General features: G+C 31.7%; 2 protein-coding genes across 2 annotated transcripts in view; one reads left to right on the forward strand and one right to left on the reverse strand.

The window, feature by feature from the left end:
• The first annotated feature begins 3,567 nt into the window (after positions 1-3,567).
• On the forward strand, positions 3,568-12,600 carry LOC145312675 (uncharacterized). The gene is made up of 14 exons (XM_080151934.1): positions 3,568-3,806; positions 4,071-4,129; positions 4,373-4,404; positions 4,571-4,625; positions 5,630-5,734; positions 6,521-6,570; positions 7,157-7,232; positions 7,691-7,724; positions 10,341-10,401; positions 10,579-10,653; positions 11,080-11,154; positions 11,508-11,588; positions 11,865-12,027; positions 12,300-12,600. Exons 1-14 carry the CDS (start codon positions 3,728-3,730, stop codon positions 12,342-12,344), a joined length of 990 nt encoding a protein of 329 aa, XP_080008060.1. The 5' UTR covers positions 3,568-3,727; the 3' UTR covers positions 12,345-12,600.
• Positions 12,601-13,492: 892 nt separating this feature from the next.
• LOC145333979 (putative monocarboxylate transporter 5) overlaps positions 13,493-19,875 on the reverse strand; it is a 69,718-nt gene continuing 63,335 nt past the window's right edge. The window contains exons 13-16 of the mRNA XM_080179248.1: positions 19,712-19,793; positions 17,411-17,570; positions 17,065-17,136; positions 13,493-15,138 (exon numbers count right to left, since the gene is read on the reverse strand). Coding sequence (XP_080035374.1) covers positions 15,029-15,138; positions 17,065-17,136; positions 17,411-17,570; positions 19,712-19,793 — 424 coding nt within the window. The 3' untranslated portion in view covers positions 13,493-15,028. The remainder of the gene's footprint in view (positions 15,139-17,064; positions 17,137-17,410; positions 17,571-19,711; positions 19,794-19,875) is intronic.

Genomic DNA, 19,875 nt, shown 5'->3' on the forward strand with positions numbered 1-19,875 from the left:
TGATTTTTACCTTTTCTAGTATACCAAGACATGTGACTTTAAGGCTGTGCAATCCGCTTAAATGGGTATTTTCAAAAACCTGAAATTTTTTTAGCCTACCCGTGATTATGATTATTCAGTTCTGACACTATACAAGTGTTAATGTCTGTTTGTCCTACCGTTTCAGTGCTTCGCTTTTATGGATGTTGTCATCCTTGTTAGAGCTAAAGTTTTGAAAAAATGAATGAGCAAAAAGTAAAACTTTTTTTTTTAGATAAATTAAATGTAAAAATACCTTTATTTTTGTTACCAAGAGGAACTTTATACAATAGTGTAATAAAAAATTTAGGTTTGAAGTTCAACGTATTTTTTTTCACATATTTTTGGAGTCTTTTTAGGTTAATGATATTTTGAAAAACTTACTTTTCAAGCAAAATTATATTAGATAAAATAACCAATTAAATAAGTAGGAAAAAAGCAAGAAAATTGTTTTTGTTTCATAATCCTAACTCTAAAAACAAAAAAGTTATCACTAAAATTAAATACCCAATAATGATTTTTCTATTTCAAAAAGCATAATAAGCCATTTCCCAAATGATTGACGATATAAAAGTGGGAGGAGTAACTGTCATAATTAATCCCTCTAATTGATTTATAAGATGAAATGTTGAGAAACAAGATAAAAACAGCCTGAAATTCGCAAATAACCGCTTCAATATATTGTATTTTTTGCCATGAAAAATTTATATTTTTTGTGGAATAAAAAAGAAATAAAAAGTAAACTTGTTTTTCTTTGAATATTATTTTTCAGTTAACAGAAATCCAATAAAAAGTATGAAAAACAAAAAAAAATTCTCTTAAGAGCTTTTTAGAAACTTTGGCCTTAAAAATTTCTGTTGATATATTCTTAAAATTAAATTTTTCTTTGTCTTGTGTAAAATTGTATAGAAAACAAGACAGGGGTGTATATTATGCACAAGATTTATTTTTTTCTCTCCTGCTACAAAATTTTTTATTTTTTTCCCCCCCTAGATTTTTCTTAAAAAGTAGGGGGGGAAATTGAAAAATATTTAAAGAACTCTATATTTTATTTATTTTATCCCTCCTACCACACATTTTTTTAGTTTTTTTAACCAAGGAGGGGGGCGAAATGGAAAAAATGTTTTCAGTTTTCTTAATTTTTACATTTTTTTTCCCTCCAACCACTTATTTTTTATTTCCCCCCCCCCCCCCCCTGAGCCGGGGATCCCATGCAGAATATACACCCCTGAAACAAGAACATATGCTGCTTTTGATGATACATTAAGAAATAAAGGGTGTACACCCTAAAAAAACACTTTTTTGTGGGTCAATTTGTATATTTGAAATCACAATAATATACTTTTGTGCCAAAGATTTTAAACAACAGTTTGAACTCATCAAAACATTTGATGATATTGCACCAAACAATGCTTAATATTTAAAAGTTTTTTTCATATAAAACCATGGTGAAACCTAAATTTTTAGTCGATAAAGCAAATACCTATTAAACATAAACCTAGTTATTCACTAAAATAATACTATGGATCAATACTGGTGCTTAGAATCCCTTGCTCTTGTTCATGAATAGTCCCCTTTGGAGAAAAAAATTTCTTCCCCCTATATTCAATTTATTTTTAAAAAAAGGGCAGGAAGGATGTTCATTGCTCAACCGTCACTTTAAGGGAATACGCTTCTAAAGTTTCAACTTTTAATTGCCAACTTTATACCTATGTTTAGAGACAAATACTTTATTTATTTACTTATGTACCTAGGTAATTAATAATCTTCTTATTTTCACTAATACTAATATCATCCCTGTTTAAGAACATGATTTATGTGAAGAGAAAGATGAGGTATCATGTCAGTAACTCAAGTTCAAGCTCTTCAGATATTAGTAGCTCATCTGACGACCAACAAGAAAGAATAAAACCAAGGGGTGCGCCAAAAATTAATCAAAACAAAATCTCTAGTTCGGATAGTTCTAGCTCTGACTCAGATGGAAGCAAAGATGGAAATGTCAAACAAAAGTATCGGTTAATTTATGTAAGATCCGCAAAAAATCTGGGATACTGTAAAAAAGTACGTTCAACAACCACTAGCGGCAGCGATGACAAGAGCAGCGATTTTGTTGATCTAACGGTCAAAAACAAGGAACAAGATGCACAAAGCAGTGAATCTAGCGATTCCTCAGATAATGCAAACTATTGTGTTGATTTTACCATGAAAAATAAGAGAAAATCAACCAGTAGCAGCGATTCAAATGATTCCCCAGACAAAGGTAATCATGTTGGTCTGGCTGTAAAGAACAAGGATCTAAATGCCAGAAGCAGCGATTCAAGTGATTCAGAGGATGAAATAAATCATGATGTGGATGTGCCGGTTAAAAACAAGAATGAAGATACCAGTAGCAGCAGTTATTCTTTTGTTGAGTCAGATCAGAAAAAGGGAGATTTTGATAGAGATGTAATTGATAAAGACATTGAATCCAGTAGCAGTGATGTATATGAAGACACTAACACTTGCATCAACAATGCTAATGAAGATGCATCAAATAAAGTTGAAAACATGAGTGATACTGAAGATCTTATCCTTTCACTAGAGGATGATGAAATTGCTCCTGAACAACTTATTACAGAAACTAGTGAGATAGGAAATAATAATACAGTCCCTGAAATTAGTATCACTTCTTCCCAAAGTGAAACAGGTAACCAAACGGATGATACAAGAAACCTAGCTGAAACAAATGCTGAAGCTACAAGTGATTACACCACAGCTCCAAGCGAAGAAGTTGAATTTAGTGATAAAGCAAGCATTACTACTTTGGATACAGGAAGGAAGAAGTTTATTAAGTAAAAACAATGAAAAAGTTTTTTTGTTAATATTGAACTGTTAATGAACAAACTTGATTTTTGTATGACAATAGTCTGTCTAAATTCTTTGAACTAAATAATTGTACTTTATCATATATTCCGTACACACACAAACGCTGAAAGTAAAGATAATCTGATAAAAGCTTTAATTACCATGTTGCTATTTTATATAACTAGCGGCTACGCCCCTAGAGGCCTCTAGTGGCACTTTGAATGTTTTTTTTTATTTAAAATATCTAATTACAGAAATAACTGGTTTATGTTTCGTTCAAGTCTCTTTTTCGGGAGGGGTAATTTTTTTCTAGGGGCGATTTCTCCTGAGAGGGTGGTGGTACCCTCCCCCAAAATAGTTATAAACCTTCCCGGGACTTATGAGAAGCTACCCTGTTAAGGAGAACCCGATCGGTTCAGCGGTAAGCGAGATCCTTCGGTACAAACACACAGACATCCTGTTACTTTAGTATAAGGATACTAGCGATTGCGCCCTATCATATAGGTGCTCTATATTCAAAACAGTAGGGAAATGTAAAAATTAAATAGCCTAAAACCATCCCATAACATATCTAGCTTCCCGGAAAGGAAGAGCCCATTTGGTTCGGTATTTATTTATATCATAAGCTACAGACCAAAAAACCTTAGTACTTGAAATATAGGATAATTGTATTGTAAAATTATTTTCCTATGCCTGAATAGATGCTGGAAATGTTGAAGATGAGCCTCCTCTGAAAATAATACGGACAAAACTGCCACCTAGTTTCCATTCTGTGTCTTTAGACGGAAAGGTTCTATATTATCACGAGCTTAATGTTGACAAGCTATTTCTTGATCTTACATCAGCTTGGGACTTTTATGAAGAAATGCAGGTTCTAAATCATGAAGAATCACCATTAAAAGATTATGATGGGGATGTTTCTAACGAAGCATTAGACAATTCAGGTTAGTTATAAAAAAAATGTTACCTTTTTAGCAACATTTAACAAAAATCGCAAAATCGATTTTGTAAGATAAGGTTTGATAAATCAACCTAGTTCATGTTGGTTGTCCGTTTTTTATTGAAAAATTAATTTTTAAATTGGTGGGAGGGGAGGGGGTATTAACAGGAACTTTGGGGGAAAGCAACGATATTTTTATCGATTACATCCATAACTTACAATTTGCCTAGTTCATACTTTTATTTATGATTTTAATATAATAATTCAGAAATCTCTGAGAAGACGAAACAATCAGACGAGAAAAAGAAATATGAATTGAAAAGAAAGGTAGAAAAGAAAGAGTTATTTTGAGCTACTCTACAATTTATTTTACTGTCGGTTACAGTCTATAGAGCCCTTTTACATATGTAATATTATATATGAGTTATTATCAGTTTTGTTGGCTTTCTGGAACCTATGTATTTTCTTAGTTAAATGAAATAGAATTACATTGATGATATTTTAAGTATTAAACAACATATTTACTACAATGAATTATACCTCTGAAGTCATTTTCATATAAAATTTCAGGTTGAAAATAAGGAATCAAAGTCTAGTTTAAGGTAAACTTTCATTCATCAAAAATTTTTAAAAAATATGTTAACCTACCTTTTTCCATATGTTATCTATTATGCTATGTAAAGTGTAGGTAGTATACGTAAGTTTAGTCCCAAGGATCATATTCCTATTATTCAAATTATGAATAGAAAAAAATCTGTTCTATTTTAGTCAATTTGAAGATGATTGCCTCAGTCCCATAGTTGTTGAACCAACTAAAAATAAGGTAAGACTCTCATTAAGTAATCTGCAAATTATATATTCTGCCAAAATGCATATAGAACAATACGAAAGTCCGCATCTGTCATTCGTATGTACGCATGTCTGTCAGTTAGCAAAAAAAAATCGTAACTTTGCTTTAGCAAAGGTTCTTTCATTTTTGATTCGTCCGCGAAGTCGCTGAATACTTACAAAGATTTTGGTTATTTTTATAAAATGATTTTTAAAAATATATTTTATAGGGATGGCAATCCGGACCCGGAATCCGCTCAATTTTTGGCCAATTTTGGAATCCGAATCCGGATCCGGAATCCGTTTTTTAATAGCGGATTCCGGATTCTTATTTGGTAGGCTAAAATTAGTTTCTTGAGTTTTTTCTTTCAACTCCTCCTCTTTGAAGGCAAAGATTTTCATCATTATATACAATATCTTTTAAAATTTGGTTCGATTCTCAGAAGTGTATTATAGAGAACACTAAGAACTAGGGTTGGGCCGGATACCCGGTGTGGCCGGATATCCGGCTCTATAATTTTTTATACTTTACACCAAAAATCTCTGCTTTTTAAAATCTTAAATGGCTATAATTTTCTTATTATTGAAGCTAGAAGAACATTTTTTCTGAATAAGTTTAACTTTATGTAAATTTATATAAGATTTCTGATGAAATTTTTTTTTACTACTTTAATATCTGGTAATTTGGCCGGATATCCGGTAATTTGGCCGGATAACCGGATATTTGCCGGATATCCGGCGTTGGCCGGATATCCGGCATTTGAAATCAGCCGGATATCCGGTATCCGGTATCCGGCCAAAAAAGTATCCGGCCCAACCCTACTAAGAACATTGATTTTTAGGACATACGTAGCAATTAATTTTTAAAAATATTTAAAAATCCTTTTAAAATATTGCTAGAATCTGGAATCCGCCACTTTTTTTTGACGGATTCTCTAAGAATCCGGAATCCGAATCCGGCCCAAAAATTCGACGGATTGCCATCACTAATATTTTAAGTTTAAGAGGAAAAGACGAATGACAGCTACGAGCACACCAACAACAGCCAAGCTAGCCTGTACAGTGTCTATTCATGGGGATTCTAGTCTAAACAAACAAATATTCAGGAGAGCTAAAGTATTTCAGCAACTTGAACCCATTAGTAATTTTGGGCCTGCAATAGCTTAAACCTAAATCTTTGCCCTGCAATAGCTTAAACCTAAATCTTTGCCCTGCAATAGCTTAAACCTAAATCTTTGCCCTGCAATAGCTTAAACCTAAATCTTTGCCTCCTTTATATCTACCGGTTATTTGAGTTAACCATCTCCCCCCCCCCCCCCCTCCGGGTTAGGGTTAATGGCGTAATTTCTTAAAGTATTGTTGGTTTATAATAGCTTTAACCTAAAGTTTGCTTCCCAGCTATTTTTGGGTAACTCACAATAGCATTACTCAACTCCTTTTACTTAAACTCAGTGAAAGAATGTTTTATTCTCCTTTTTTTGACTTAGGACAACATGATACCCATATGGTTACCTATTCAACTGATAACACCTAATCTAAAATACAAAGTAGAACGATGTCTGTCTGTCTGTCTGTCTGTCTGTTTGTTTGTTTGTTTGTTTGTTTGTAGCGAAGGAATTCGCTAACCGCTGAACCGATCGGGTTCTCCTTTACAGGGTAGCTTCTCATAGTTCACGGGAAGGTTTATAACTTTTTTCTTGGGGGTTGGGACACCCCTAACCCCCTCAAAAAATGAAAAATACCCCCCACCAAAAAAAAATTTCTTTTCAAAACTAAAATTAAAATAGTGGGGTCGATTATCCCCCCCCTCAAATTTTTTTTTTAATTTTCTTAAAAATCTTAAACACGAAAAACTTAATAAGTTGGTGTACTACTTTGGCCATAATACGTAGAAATAAGAGTTTGCCACCTCAAGATGTCGACACTATTGAAATTGGAACCAGGAATACTTTAATTTTACCAAGGATCTTAAGTGATAAGATTTTGAACGAAAATATGAATCAAATAACTAAATGAATTATAATAAACAAAAATATCCCTTTTGTTGATTAATTTTATTGGTTTACGAGTTTGGACACCTGTTCTACAGCATAAATATTTGATAACAGCTCCTAGTGTTTTAAGGCTAACGATATTGTCCAAATTCTAATCTTCCCTGAGGTAGAAACTCTTTTTACTTTCTTACTTAACTTTAACGCAGCTTAAATTTTCTCCATCTTGGCCTTAGTGCTTTATTTCAGGGATGGAGAGGACAATGGCGTAAAAAATTAATCTGCCCCAAGTATTTTGGGATATAAAGAAAGAATTATTTTATTGGACTATCCTGTATTCTTGTATTAAGTAGGAAGTTTATTTTTGTCTGAAACAAAATATCTCTAAAATGGCTTAACTGATTAAGTGTTCTTTTCCGGGAAGTTTCTCATACAGTCTGCGGTGTACTATGGCAATAAATGTCTCCCAAACAAATTATTTTTGGTTGTGCGAAAGATATCACAGCTACAAGTTAAAATTAAAGTATTTTTCAAACAGTAATATTTACGGAGATGATAAGCGTTCTGTAAACAGTTTGGACGAGTCCATTATATTACATCCCCAAAACCAGGTATTTCTTCTTGTCATAATATATAAGTGCAAATTATTATATGACCTGGTAGCGTTGGTCCAAAGATAATTTTATATAATAACAATGATTTTTTTCTTATTTATTTAACGATAATTAACAAAAATAATTCTCGGTCGTGCAAGTAACATTTTGTCATTTTAAGCCTGGATAAAAATTTTGCCGTTTTCTTTGATTGTGTAGTTGTACTTCCCCTTTGCTATTTGAAGTTTTAGTTAATGGAAAGAAAACGAAGTAGCTGATTTCGTCGTATTTTTACAGTAGCTTTTCTTTTATTTCTAACCCTGCGAGTCAATTGTTTACATAACCTACAATAACCTATTGCAAGCTACTGCGAAAATACGACTAAACCCGCTACTTCGTTTTCTTTCCATGATCCGAAGTTTTTTTTCACTTAAGAGGAACATAAGAACATTTAAAGACTTTTTTTTTATTTTTAGGGAGGTGATGAAAAGAACCAAAAAGAAAATACAGGTAAAGGTATTTTTTCTTCAGTAAGAAATGTATAAAACAAATCTTTTTAGAACATGAATAAGGGAATGCATAAGGTTTACAAAAGTATTATTTTATATGTAAATATTTACCTCCAAGTTTTTTATATATGGTGCATTATTTGCCAAATGTACCACTTTTCTGCACTACCTCTCCGATTTTGTTAATACTCTATATTTTGGTCCGTTGGGTCATTCAAGGATGCTGGATGGCCAAAAAAAAGTTTCAGAGTCCCTGGATGTCTAGATATCTAGCTATCTATGAAGGTAGGTAACAAAAATGTAAAAAACACCCATTTTTTCACAATTTTAAAAATTAATTTTTTCATCAATCTTACATCCAATCTATACATTTTATACACCAAAATGATCGTTTATTCATGTAAAAAGCGCACATAATGCTATTTTGGCCAAAACTCTAATTTTACAGGGTGTCCAACAAAAAGTGTATTTTGAATATCTAGCGTAATACCCAAAATACCTGTCCGAAAAAAAATCATTTTTTTTGGCTTAAATCCTGTGTTTTGTCTGTGTGCATATGTGGTATATAACGGTTCGGACCACCCGGGACTATAAGGTTGTCAAATTTCACTTTGGGACACCCTGTAAATGTGATTTTTGCGTCTGTAGAGCTAAAACTTGGTCCAAATTGGCTATTTTTTTCAAATTACTCTAATATGTGTCTTAGTATGTTTGGCCATAGTGTTTTCTGACCAGATCAATAATTTCATATTTTTTGGACACCCTGTATTTTCAAAAAAAGAGAAAAAAAATTTTTGTTTTTTTTTAAATTTTTTTTCTATTTTTAAGTTACTTAAAACTGTCATATAGATACAGATTTTGACTAATAACAATAATATTTGCCTATTTTACAATTTTTTACACTTTTGGGACACCCTGTGCATGTTTTTGAAAAATGATGGTTTTTGCCCATTTTTGGGGGGAAGGAGTCGTTTTAGGGCCATAGACTATTTCTTCATTTTTGTAGAACTTTTCAAGACAAATCATTTGTTATTTATGCAAAAACCGCAAAAACCGAACCGTTTTGCCGTTATTCACCGCCAAAGGCGGAATTTTTTTACGTTTTTGCCGTTCCGGAGGTTGTAATGGGCATTTGTGGTAAGAAAAAGTGATTTATTAAGATCCCTCTTAAATACTTTTATTTAGGTAATTTAATTCACTAAATTTCATATTAAGTAAAATTTTTTGTGCAGCTAACCGTTTTTCATCAAGATGGATTTCAATTGTTAAAACAAGAAAATTAAGTGAATATAACATAAATAATTGCTATAACATAAGTGATAAAAGAAACATAAATCATGTGCATTTGAAATTCCTTTTGACAAAAATCAGTTGGATATACAAAAAAATTTACTTCACATGAAATTTAGTAAATTAAAATGCCTAAATAAAAGTATTTCACAGTTATCTTGATAAATCAACGTCTTCTTACCACAAATGCCCATTAGAACCTCGGGAACGGCAAAAAACGTAAAAAATCTGCCTTTAGCGGTGAATAACGGCAAAACGGTTCGGTTTTTGCGGTTTTTGCATAAATAACAAATGATTTGTCTTGAAAAGTTCTACAAATATGAAGAAATAGTCTATGGCCCTAAAACGACTCCTTTCCCCCAAAAATGGGCAAAAACCATCATTTTTCAAAAACATGCACAGGGTGTCCCAAAAGTGTAAAAAATTGTAAAATAGGCAAATATTATTGTTATTAGTCAAAATCTGTATCTATATGACAGTTTTAAGTAACTTAAAAATAGAAAAAAAATTTAAAAAAAAACAAAAATTTTTTTTCTCTTTTTTTGAAAATACAGGGTGTCCAAAAAATATGAAATTATTGATCTGGTCAACAAAACACTATGGCCAAACATACTAAGACACATATTAGAGTAATTTGAAAAAAATAGCCAATTTGGACCAAGTTTTAGCTCTACAGACGCAAAAATCACATTTACAGGGTGTCCCAAAGTGAAATTTGACAACCTTATAGTCCCGGGTGGTCCGAACCGTTATATACCACATATGCACACAGACAAAACACAGGATTTAAGCCAAAAAAAATGATTTTTTTCGGACAGGTATTTTGGGTATTACGCTAGATATCCAAAATACACTTTTTGTTGGACACCCTGTAAAATTAGAGTTTTGGCCAAAATAGCATTATGTGCGCTTTTTACATGAATAAACGATCATTTTGGTGTATAAAATGTATAGATTGGATTTAAGATTGATGAAAAAATTAATTTTTAAAATTGTGAAAAAATGGGTGTTTTTTACATTTTTGTTACCTACCTTCATAGATAGCTAGATATCTAGACATCCAGGGACTCTGAAACTTTTTTTTGGCCATCCAGCATCCTTGAATGACCCAACGGACCAAAATATAGAGTATTAACAAAATCGGAGAGGTAGTGCAGAAAAGTGGTACATTTGGCAAATAATGCACCATTATATATATACCCATAGAGATATCTGAATCAGGATTGAATGATGTTAAAAAATAAAATACTTTGGTTTATTATTAAACATATTAAGCATTTTGAAAAAGTCTAAAAATTAGAAGTAAGTGAATTAATACAATGTTCAGATGATGAGAGCGTATTTGTTCCCTCGGCAACATCTTATGATACAGTTACTACCACTAGGAGGTAATACAATTGGTATTAATGCTTTTGATTTATTACCCACCAGCAGGTACGACGCAGCCGCCATCTATGGTTGACTTCCTTATAATCCCCCCTCCCCCCTCGCCCTTAATATTTAACAATTAACTTTAAAAAAAGGAGTATCTGATTTTCTTTAAAACAAAATTAATGTAATTTTAGTTTGGTGAAGCGTAGGTCCAACATTGAAAAGAAGTCAGATGTTCCTGAGATGGCTACACCAAGGAAGCAACTCAGGTTTGTTGTATATCGAATTAACTCGGACATATTACATGCACCTAAAATTAATCTTCCTCCCAATGATTTTTAAACTTTCTATCTTTGGTTTCTTGCAAAATATTGAGGTTTAGCCCTTTTATGCCTATTCAAAATTCCTTAAAGACGCCAAGACTTTTTAAATGATATTTGTTATGAAAAATGTCTTTTGAATAAATTCAGTCAAACGATTAAATACCTAGGTACAGAATATACCTATTAGAAATATAAGAAATAAACTTGACTTTCTTGTCAGTTAAAAATAGTATAATGGTAATAATTTTTAGAAAATTATCAATGCTTTTATTTTTTGTGACTAAAGACAAGAAATAAAAACTGTGACTTAGTGGCCTACTTAGTTCATAGTCTTTCATTACAAACTGATATAATCAATATTCTTTTATTCAGTATTATGACTAAACAAGTTGCAGAGGCTGATACATGTTCCGTTGACAAAGCTGTACAGACACCAAGCAAACAAAGGTTAGTTCAAGACTTATGTTAAAGCAATCTTCATTTAAATGTTGAAATCAGAGCGAAGCTACTTTTTAACAAAGTTCAAATACATTATGCAATTTCTTGGGTCCTTAGATTTGGGGAAGGTAGTTGTTTGGAGATACATTATACTTATTACTTATACAATGATTTATTGTTTCTTTCATAATAATAAATTGAATTTCCGTTACATTACAGTTTTTTGTTCTTGTTTAAACATTGAATCCAGTTGTCTCAAAAGTTATAGTTATATTGCAAACAATTAAAAATTGTATTAAACACGTACCATTTGTAAATTTTATTGTAACAATGACAAATATAACAATATACCAATTTTTAAGCACTTCTGATCCACTAAACGAGGCTGACAAAAGTCCTGTTGATAACACAGTTCAAATTGAAACTCCAAGCAAACTTGCCAGGTTAGAAATAATACATAGAACAAGAGTAATTTAACATGAAAATTCAGTCTTTAATGGAAGAAAATATTTTTTTTATAAAAAAAAATATAGGTATGGAACACTTCATTTTGTAATTTGCTGATTTTTACTTTTAGTTTTTAATATTTTAAATATGCTTTTATCAAAGGTTTGTATGTATTTTAATTCGATTTCGTCAAAAAAAACTCAACTTTATTCCAACCATTAAACTCGTTGAAAATTTGATAAAATGAATAGAAAGTTTCAAAATATAATTAGATTGAGAGAAGTAGCACTCAGATACCTTGGGTTGTCACCCGCCATTCCAGTAGACACACCGACTATCCCCGCCGAAGATCCTGCTCCAAAAGCAGCTGCCAAAGAACCGCCAGAAGATATACCCAGCAAAAACTGTGACAGTAATGTTGAAGCATCTGAAAAGGTTAATTAATTTTGATTTCAATTACAATAATTTTATGCACATATAGCGCAGTTTTGACAAGCTAAATTTTTTTAATAAAAAAAACACAGTAGAAATGTACACAGTAATCATACTGAAACCTGTTGTGATATTGAATTCTAACAAAACCAAAGCTTTTTTTGTGAACGAGACATTTAAAAGTGGATAGATTTTAAACCCTCGAAAGTTTAATCTTTGTGTAAATTATGCTGAATGTTTCCAAACCTCTTAATCATAATTCTAAACACTTTTAGGTTCTACCAAAAAGAAGATTGCAAAGCATAAGAACTTCAATTTAAAAGGTGTAGATAAAATACATTTGATTTATTATATGTTATTTTTTAAATGCTAATATATGTATTTTTTACTGAAAATTAAATTCTTTCTACAACCCATTGTGCGAGAAGCTAGTTTCAGAATTTTTTTCGCCAATTTTGAATAAGATAAAAACCAAGATATTTTGTTTTAATTATACTATTACTAAAATTCTAGTATTTTCTATATAAAGTATCATCTATTCTGTATCTATTGTATTTTTTTAATAAACAAAAGAAATAGCATAGGCTTAATTTGTTTAATGAGAGGGGACTAAGCGCAAACGAGGGCAAGTAATGCTAAGCACCTTGCATACCTATATTTAGCGGAAATTTGAATAACCACAAAATAATGCCCAACATCATGACTGCTGTTATGTGCTATTTTCTATCTGTAAAACAGCGATGCTTCCCTGCATTTCATGCGTGTTTACCTGTCTTTCGTTGGTGGTCTTAATATTTTTATTCAACTTTAGGTTTCCACTCAAATGTTTTCCTCCCACGTTTGTACCTCTTACTTTTATTGACAGTTTACACAATTACTAAAATATTGGGATTTTGGAAAGAAAACGAAGTAGCGGGTTTTGTCGTATTTTCTAATAGCTTTGGATAGATTATTTTAGGTTAGGTAAATGCAGGGTTTCGGATCCGGATCTGGATCCGCAAGGATCCGCATATTTTCGAGTCCAAGGATCCGGATCCTTGGACTCAAAAAAATGCGGAAAAAATGGAAAAATCTACCTAAATTTATATACAATCTCAGACATTCTCTTGATGAGAGCCAATCTTTAAGGTTTAGGGTCAGACTTGAAAATTAAAAGTATTTTTGACTTCGAATTAAAAAAAAACATATTTTTTGAAAGGTTTGGTGATTTTATTTTTATTGTCAAGGATCCGGATCCGTATCCGCACTGACCAAATTTTGAGGATCCGGATCCGCGGATCCGAAACCCTGGGTAAATGTTAATCATTGCCCCGCAGGGTTAGGAAATTGGCCTCGTATGGGCTAGAAATAGGAAAAAAGCTACTTTGAAAGTACAACGAAACATGCTAATATTTTGTTAGTTTGTTGTTGTTACGCTACTATTGAACATGGTCGTCCTGTAATCTAAGTCTAGATAGAAAAAAACCTATTCATGTATAAAATCTATTGAAAAACTGCTCATATATTCACTAAAGTGATATTATTAATAAGAAATGCTAGAAACAAGAACGTGTACAAACAAAGTCACGGTTGTACACACTTACAATATGCAGTTATCACAATAATTTACTCAGTATAATCAGTTTAGGTTTTGTACAAAAATAATTTACAATATTTACATAATAGCATTAATAAGTTAGGTTTTTACATAATATTAAATATTCAGTTTGATAATTCAGAAATTTCATTTTATTACGATTAAAAGATCAATTAGGTAAATTGAAATTAAAAATCAATTGAAAAAATTTGAAACTTGTCACCAAAAATTCTATTTAAATTATAAATTTGAATAAAATTATCGAAAGATGAATACAAATTCATCTTGAATTTCAATTATTATTTATTTAATTATTTAGCACTTTTCATATGATATAGAATGGCACATAATGTTTTTTTTACAACTCAAATAATGATTTAAATATTTATTAAACATAATAATGGCACTAATTTTACCAACAAAAGCTTAGATATAATTTCCTTGGTGAATTTAAATTAGCTTGAAAACCGTGAAGAAAACCCATATTTCGCACTGTGTTAATTTGTCTATAGAAACGTAAATAAAATTTTTTGGCACAAATACACTAACTAGGTTTTAGATAAAAAGACTTTTACAAAACATTTTTTACTGTAACTATAGTTCTAAAGTTAAGTACATAAATGGCTTACTGTGTAATGGTATCGCTCTTCTAGTATTACAGATATTAGACCTGTCTGAATTTTTTAGTTCTTATGCTGAATATAGTGTAACTATTATGAATTTTCAATAACAATGAACAGCTAACCAAAACATAGTAATCCATTCTCAGCTATTCTTTAATTTTTAAGGCAGATTTTATGAAATAATTGGTTTTCAGTTGTAATAACACAACCATTTTTCAGAACTTTTAGTCGAAAATTTGAGATTTTAATATCTAATTTAATATTATAATATAATTAGAATAATAAGAAAATATTTCTTCAGAATTTTATTAGTTGATTAATTAAAAATATTGCTTCAAAGTTGATTTTTTAAATTCAATATATTTACGTAATTATGTTTTCAGAATCCAATCGACTTTCTCTGGATTAATATCGGTTCTGAGCCATGCTGAAATACATTTATCGTATCGCACAATAGGCAATTTTCTACAAAAAAAAGATATAAAAACATCTATGAATTATTCCCTGATACTTTTGTGCGCCAAGAACAGACTATCAAACGATGCTACAAAAGTCCAACATTTTTTCATTAGTGGCAAACTAGATTTTAACAGCACTTTTTGGCTTTTATTAATTTAAGATATGTTATATTTCCTTTTTTTATCATTGTTTTCTTACATAAAAAGATTGAAATTAGATATTTGAATATCATAAATTGTCATGTCTATAAATGATATATATCAATTAAGTCCCTAAATAGTTCAGCAATAACAGTATATAATTATAACTATATCATAATATATTATCATTATAGGCTAGTCCAGGTTTAACTGTCATCCTTTGTAATATCATCCTGGGATTTACTCTGAACAATTTTGAATTTGGGTTTGGTTTGGCGTCTGCGCTGGATCCAGGGGATGGCGAATAACATGGCACCTACGAAACAAAAAAATGGTTAAAACGAATGCATGGAAAATTATTTTTTGTGTATACAGGGTGGGGCAAATAAGACCGGACAAACTTTAAACGGCCATAGCGCCAAAACTACTTGACCAATCAGGACGTTTGACCACACTATAAAAAGCTTAGGTAATGACCTTTTAGCACAAAAAAATTTTTGGACGAAGATGGACGTGTATAACGAGCTGGCCGCGCATATGTTCAACAAGGCAAATTCCAAATGCACCGGTGGTTTAATCTGGATTCTCGACTAGGGCCCACTAAATCTGACCTCAGCCCTTCTGTAGTTGAGGTAGAGTTATGCAACTTGCTGGAGATACTGTTAAATACATAAATAAGACACTAGAAAAGACTAGAGCTCTCTATCTGAAATGGCTTGGCCGTAGTACTCCAGCAAAGTGAAACGGGGCAGATTTTGAGATGTTAAAAACTTCACAAAACCGAGAAAATTCGTGAAAATTTCTCGGTTCTTGATTTCAGGAACCCCTATTGAACTTTAAAACTCATTTTAGACTATGGGTTGCGCTGACAACCCTAGCTGAAACTTTTTGCCATTTCCGAAAAAGTAAAGAACGTCGTTCTAGCTCAACTGTGGTCCAAATAAGAGCCTCCGTGTATAAGGGTAGCTTGAAAGTTGGGCGAATTTGGATCCTGCGGTTAGTCACGTTCCTAAGGAAAATGTGGCCTCCCAGCAGCCCGATCTTAATTCAATGGACTTTTGGGCCTGGGGCTACTTTGAAGCATGCACCAATTGACGTGCCCATACCACAAAGACCTCCCTCATTGCCACTATCAAGGAGAACTACGCCAGCTTGGACAGGTACATTTTGACCTGGACCTGCCGGTGGTTGAGAAGGCGGGTAGAGTCGGTGATTAGGGCTGGCGGCAATTCTATTGAATAATCTAATAGTCATATACCTATTTTGCTTGCCAGCTTTTAAAATTTAATAAAATCTTTAAAATTGACGATTTTATGTTCATTTGTTTAGAAGTTAGAATTTGTCCGGTCTTATTTGCCTCACCCTGTAGCTTTGATTCAAACTTAGGAAAGTGACACAAACCCAAAGAAACATTGCTTTTAAACATTCAACATTTTAGAATAGTTATTTATCGCATCGTATTGTAAACAGCTTTCCGCAGATATAAAAATGTATAAGGGGGGGGGGGGAAGTTCTGACACATTTGCGTAAACGGTGAGTATAGGCTTTATCTTTGGACTGAGAGGATAGGTTATTAGGGATAAAATCATTCTTATATGATGAATTTCCCCCAGATTTAAGATTTTTGGATATGCCTCCAGGTTCCGGAGCTCCAGGCTTCCAGGTGGTCTCTGTACAGGTAAAAATAAAAAAATAAAATTTTTTCAAAGTTAAAAATCAACTTATAAAACAAAATATGCATATTTTTCTTCAAATATGTGAATAATATTAAAAAAGATGCATATTTTGTTTTATAAGTTGACCTGTAACTTAAAAAAAAAAATTATTTTTCATTTTTACCTGTACAGAGACCACCTGGAGGCCTGGAGCTCCGGAACCTGGAGGCCTATCCAAAAAATCTTAAATCTTGGGGAAATTTATCATATAAGAATGATTTTATCCCTAATAACCTATCCTCTCAGTCCAAAGATAAAGCCTATACTCACCGTTTACGCAAATGTGTCAGAACTTCCCCCCCCCCCTTATATGATTAAAACCAGTTTTTTTCTTATGATTGTACATTTTGTATTCGAACAAAACTGATTATGATACGATGCTATACATATTTTTTCAGTATGGCTGGGAACCGTTTCTAATCAAGCGGATAATAATCGGTTTCGAAGCAATACTGGAAAGCATATTCCTTTTCATTAATGTTTTACATTCTTTATTAATAGCCATACTAACAAAGATCAGCAATTACCTGATAGGAAGATCATAAACCCAGCCATGTAGAATCCTGCATCATAGTTTTGGAAAGAATCGTACAAAGCACCTAAAGTAGAAATAGTTCTAATGCAGAATCAGATCAGATACTTAACATTTGTGACCACATCTTGATTGAGAAACTGATTTAAATTTTATTTACTCAAAATTACTTTCACTTTCGAAAGGAATTGAATGATCTGGGTCAAAAAAATTTGTCCTAAACAGGTTATAGAATTTGCTTGCTTATTAAATTTTCCTTCTATATCCAAAAAAGAGATATTGTCGAAGTTAGATACGAGACGTTGAATATCAAATACTACTAGAATAAATATTAATCTTACCAACAATAGGGGGACCAAGCACTGAAGCAATACCCTGGAACATGAGCAGCAGACCGAAGGCGTTGGTCAGTTTGTCCAGGCCCAGCAGGTCAACAAGGACGACACTTGTGAGTCCCACATAGGCTCCGCTAGTCACTCCAAATATGGCACAGTATACAACCTGAAGTAAATATTTTATTTTATTTTCGATTTGCTACAAACTTTAAGGAAAAACTGTAATTAAATGCTTTGTTAAAGTCAAACCAACTATTTATTCTCTATTTGTGTATCACATTGCCATTCTGATTAAAGCCCTTAACAATGTACAAAAAATTAAGAATTCTAGGAATTTTTTATCGTATTTACTGCGTCATGTCGTCTGGATTAATTTGAATATATCTGCATAACTTTATTAGAACACTTTTTTAAAACAAACATTTTATTGCAATATTTTTTTGAAAAGTTTGAATACTAGTAATTAAATAGCAAGTTAAAAGGCATCTGAGTTAGCCTTAATTAAAAATATATTTATCTAATCTTAAGAATTTTTTTGACTGGATTTTCTTAATGAATCTCTGGGGTTAGTGATGGGTCAAAATTTTATAGTAAAATTTTTTATATCCTTATCATTTTTTGAAAACATCCTTTGGAAAGCTAGAACATTCAACACTTAGACTAATATATTTGCAATATTTTATAATATTAAAGATTAATAAAATAGTAAAATATAAAGAATACTTTGCAACACTTTGATATAAAAAATAAATAATAAATCATCTTCTCAAAGTTTGTTATGATCGGTTTACCCACAGATTGACAGGTGAAAATTGATAACTTCAATAACAAGGATGTTGTCATTCATTATCGTCCTAGCTTTGGAGTTATTCTAAATGTTTTTCCAAATTATAACTTAATGATTTGTGAGCTCCAACTTCATTTGATGTCAATAAAGCTATTAAATGATAAGTTAAAGTTAAAACAATTTCTGAGGATTTTAATAGTTTTTAATTGTGTCAAGTCAAAAGACTTGTCTTTATAAAAGTCTTATAGCAAATTTATATTATATTTTTGAAAATCTAGTCATTATGATTTTTTTATTTAAAAAATAACCGTCTTCTAAATTCGAAGTTAACTTAAATTAATACTTAAAGAGAAAGTAAGCTAAGGCACTAAAAATAGACATAAACTTTTTGTCGTGGTAAACAAAAAAACTTGTGTTTATATAATTGGAAATGCATTTTGAAGAGAAAATAGATGAAAATCCCTTATTAAACAATAGTGATCACCTTCAACTCCCTTCGATCATTCTTATACTTTTTAAAAGCGAAGCTTTTCTATAATTAGGGTCGGTCCGTCCGTCCGTCCGTAACGGATAGCTTTTTTCGTTAATTTAGGCATGTTAGAATTGTCTTATCGATTTCAAAATTTGCATGGTGATTCCTTTTCAGTTAGGTACGATTTAGAAAGCGTAGAAACTCTATAATCATTACCAAAATGTCCGTACGTCCATTTTAAACATGATGATTTTTTTACTTTTTTAACATCAAATTTTTATGTGATCTAATTATCCGATTGGTCTGATTTTTGGTATATTGATTCCTGGGACAACAAAGTATAATGTAATAAACGAAGCAACTCTATAATCAAGTCCTAAAAATGTAAGTATGTCCATAAACATTATCCTGTATCAAGCAGTTTTTTAACAAATTTACTCACAATTTTGCTTTGACTCTTATACATTTATATTAGGATTATTCAGTTCTGAAACTATACAAGTGTTATAGTCCGTTTGTCCTACCGTGCTTCGCTTTTATGGATGTTGTCATCCTTGTTTAAAAACAACTATACATTTGCTATATAACTCACGTTGTCCGTTGGTTCATCCATAATTTTTTTTGTGTTTTATTTCATATGGATGTACAGTCATCCTTGTTTTAATGAAAATATTCGGAGGGAAGGGGGGATGTTAGTTTAATGGTGATAAAAGCGACTATATCAAACATTTTGTTCAATTAACACTTGATGAATCTATTGTTTAATTAACGCTGTACTTACATCAACGATTCTTAAAACCTGACAGAGGGAAAACTAACACTTGAAAGTAAAGATTAAAGATGAAAACATCGTAATTGAAAAGAAACGCAATAATCTTTATGTCAAAATATTCATAGAAACCTTTAAAATCTTTTTGATCGCATGATTTATTAGTCAACAAAATAATTTACGACAAAGTTAATGGAAATATAAGGATTTAGCTTAACGTTCAGACAGACCGACGCTAGCAACTTATTGAATAGCTTTGATTCAAAAGAATATGCTTACCTGTAGAGCGTATGTGTTCATGAAAGTACTGAGGGCCATTGATACACCACACACAACCAGACATGTGTTATACATATACAACCTTAATTATAATATTAGGTTAGGTTAATTAGAGTTTATAATAGTACTGAGGGCCATTGATACACCACATACAACCAGACATG

This window comes from Acartia tonsa, chromosome 2 (genome assembly GCF_053477335.1).
Source record: "Acartia tonsa isolate MP-2025a chromosome 2, ASM5347733v1, whole genome shotgun sequence".
Lineage (NCBI taxonomy): Eukaryota > Metazoa > Arthropoda > Copepoda > Calanoida > Acartiidae > Acartia > Acartia tonsa.

Coding starts and splice junctions, on each gene's coding strand:
- LOC145312675 (XM_080151934.1), top strand. CDS start 3,728: ATGCAGGTTCTAAATCATGAAGAATCACCATTAAAAGATTATGATGGG. Junction 4,130..4,372: donor AATATGAATTGAAAAGAAAG/GTAGAAAAGAAA, acceptor ATAAAATTTCAG/GTTGAAAATAAGGAATCAAA. Junction 11,155..11,507: donor CAGACACCAAGCAAACAAAG/GTTAGTTCAAGA, acceptor CCAATTTTTAAG/CACTTCTGATCCACTAAACG.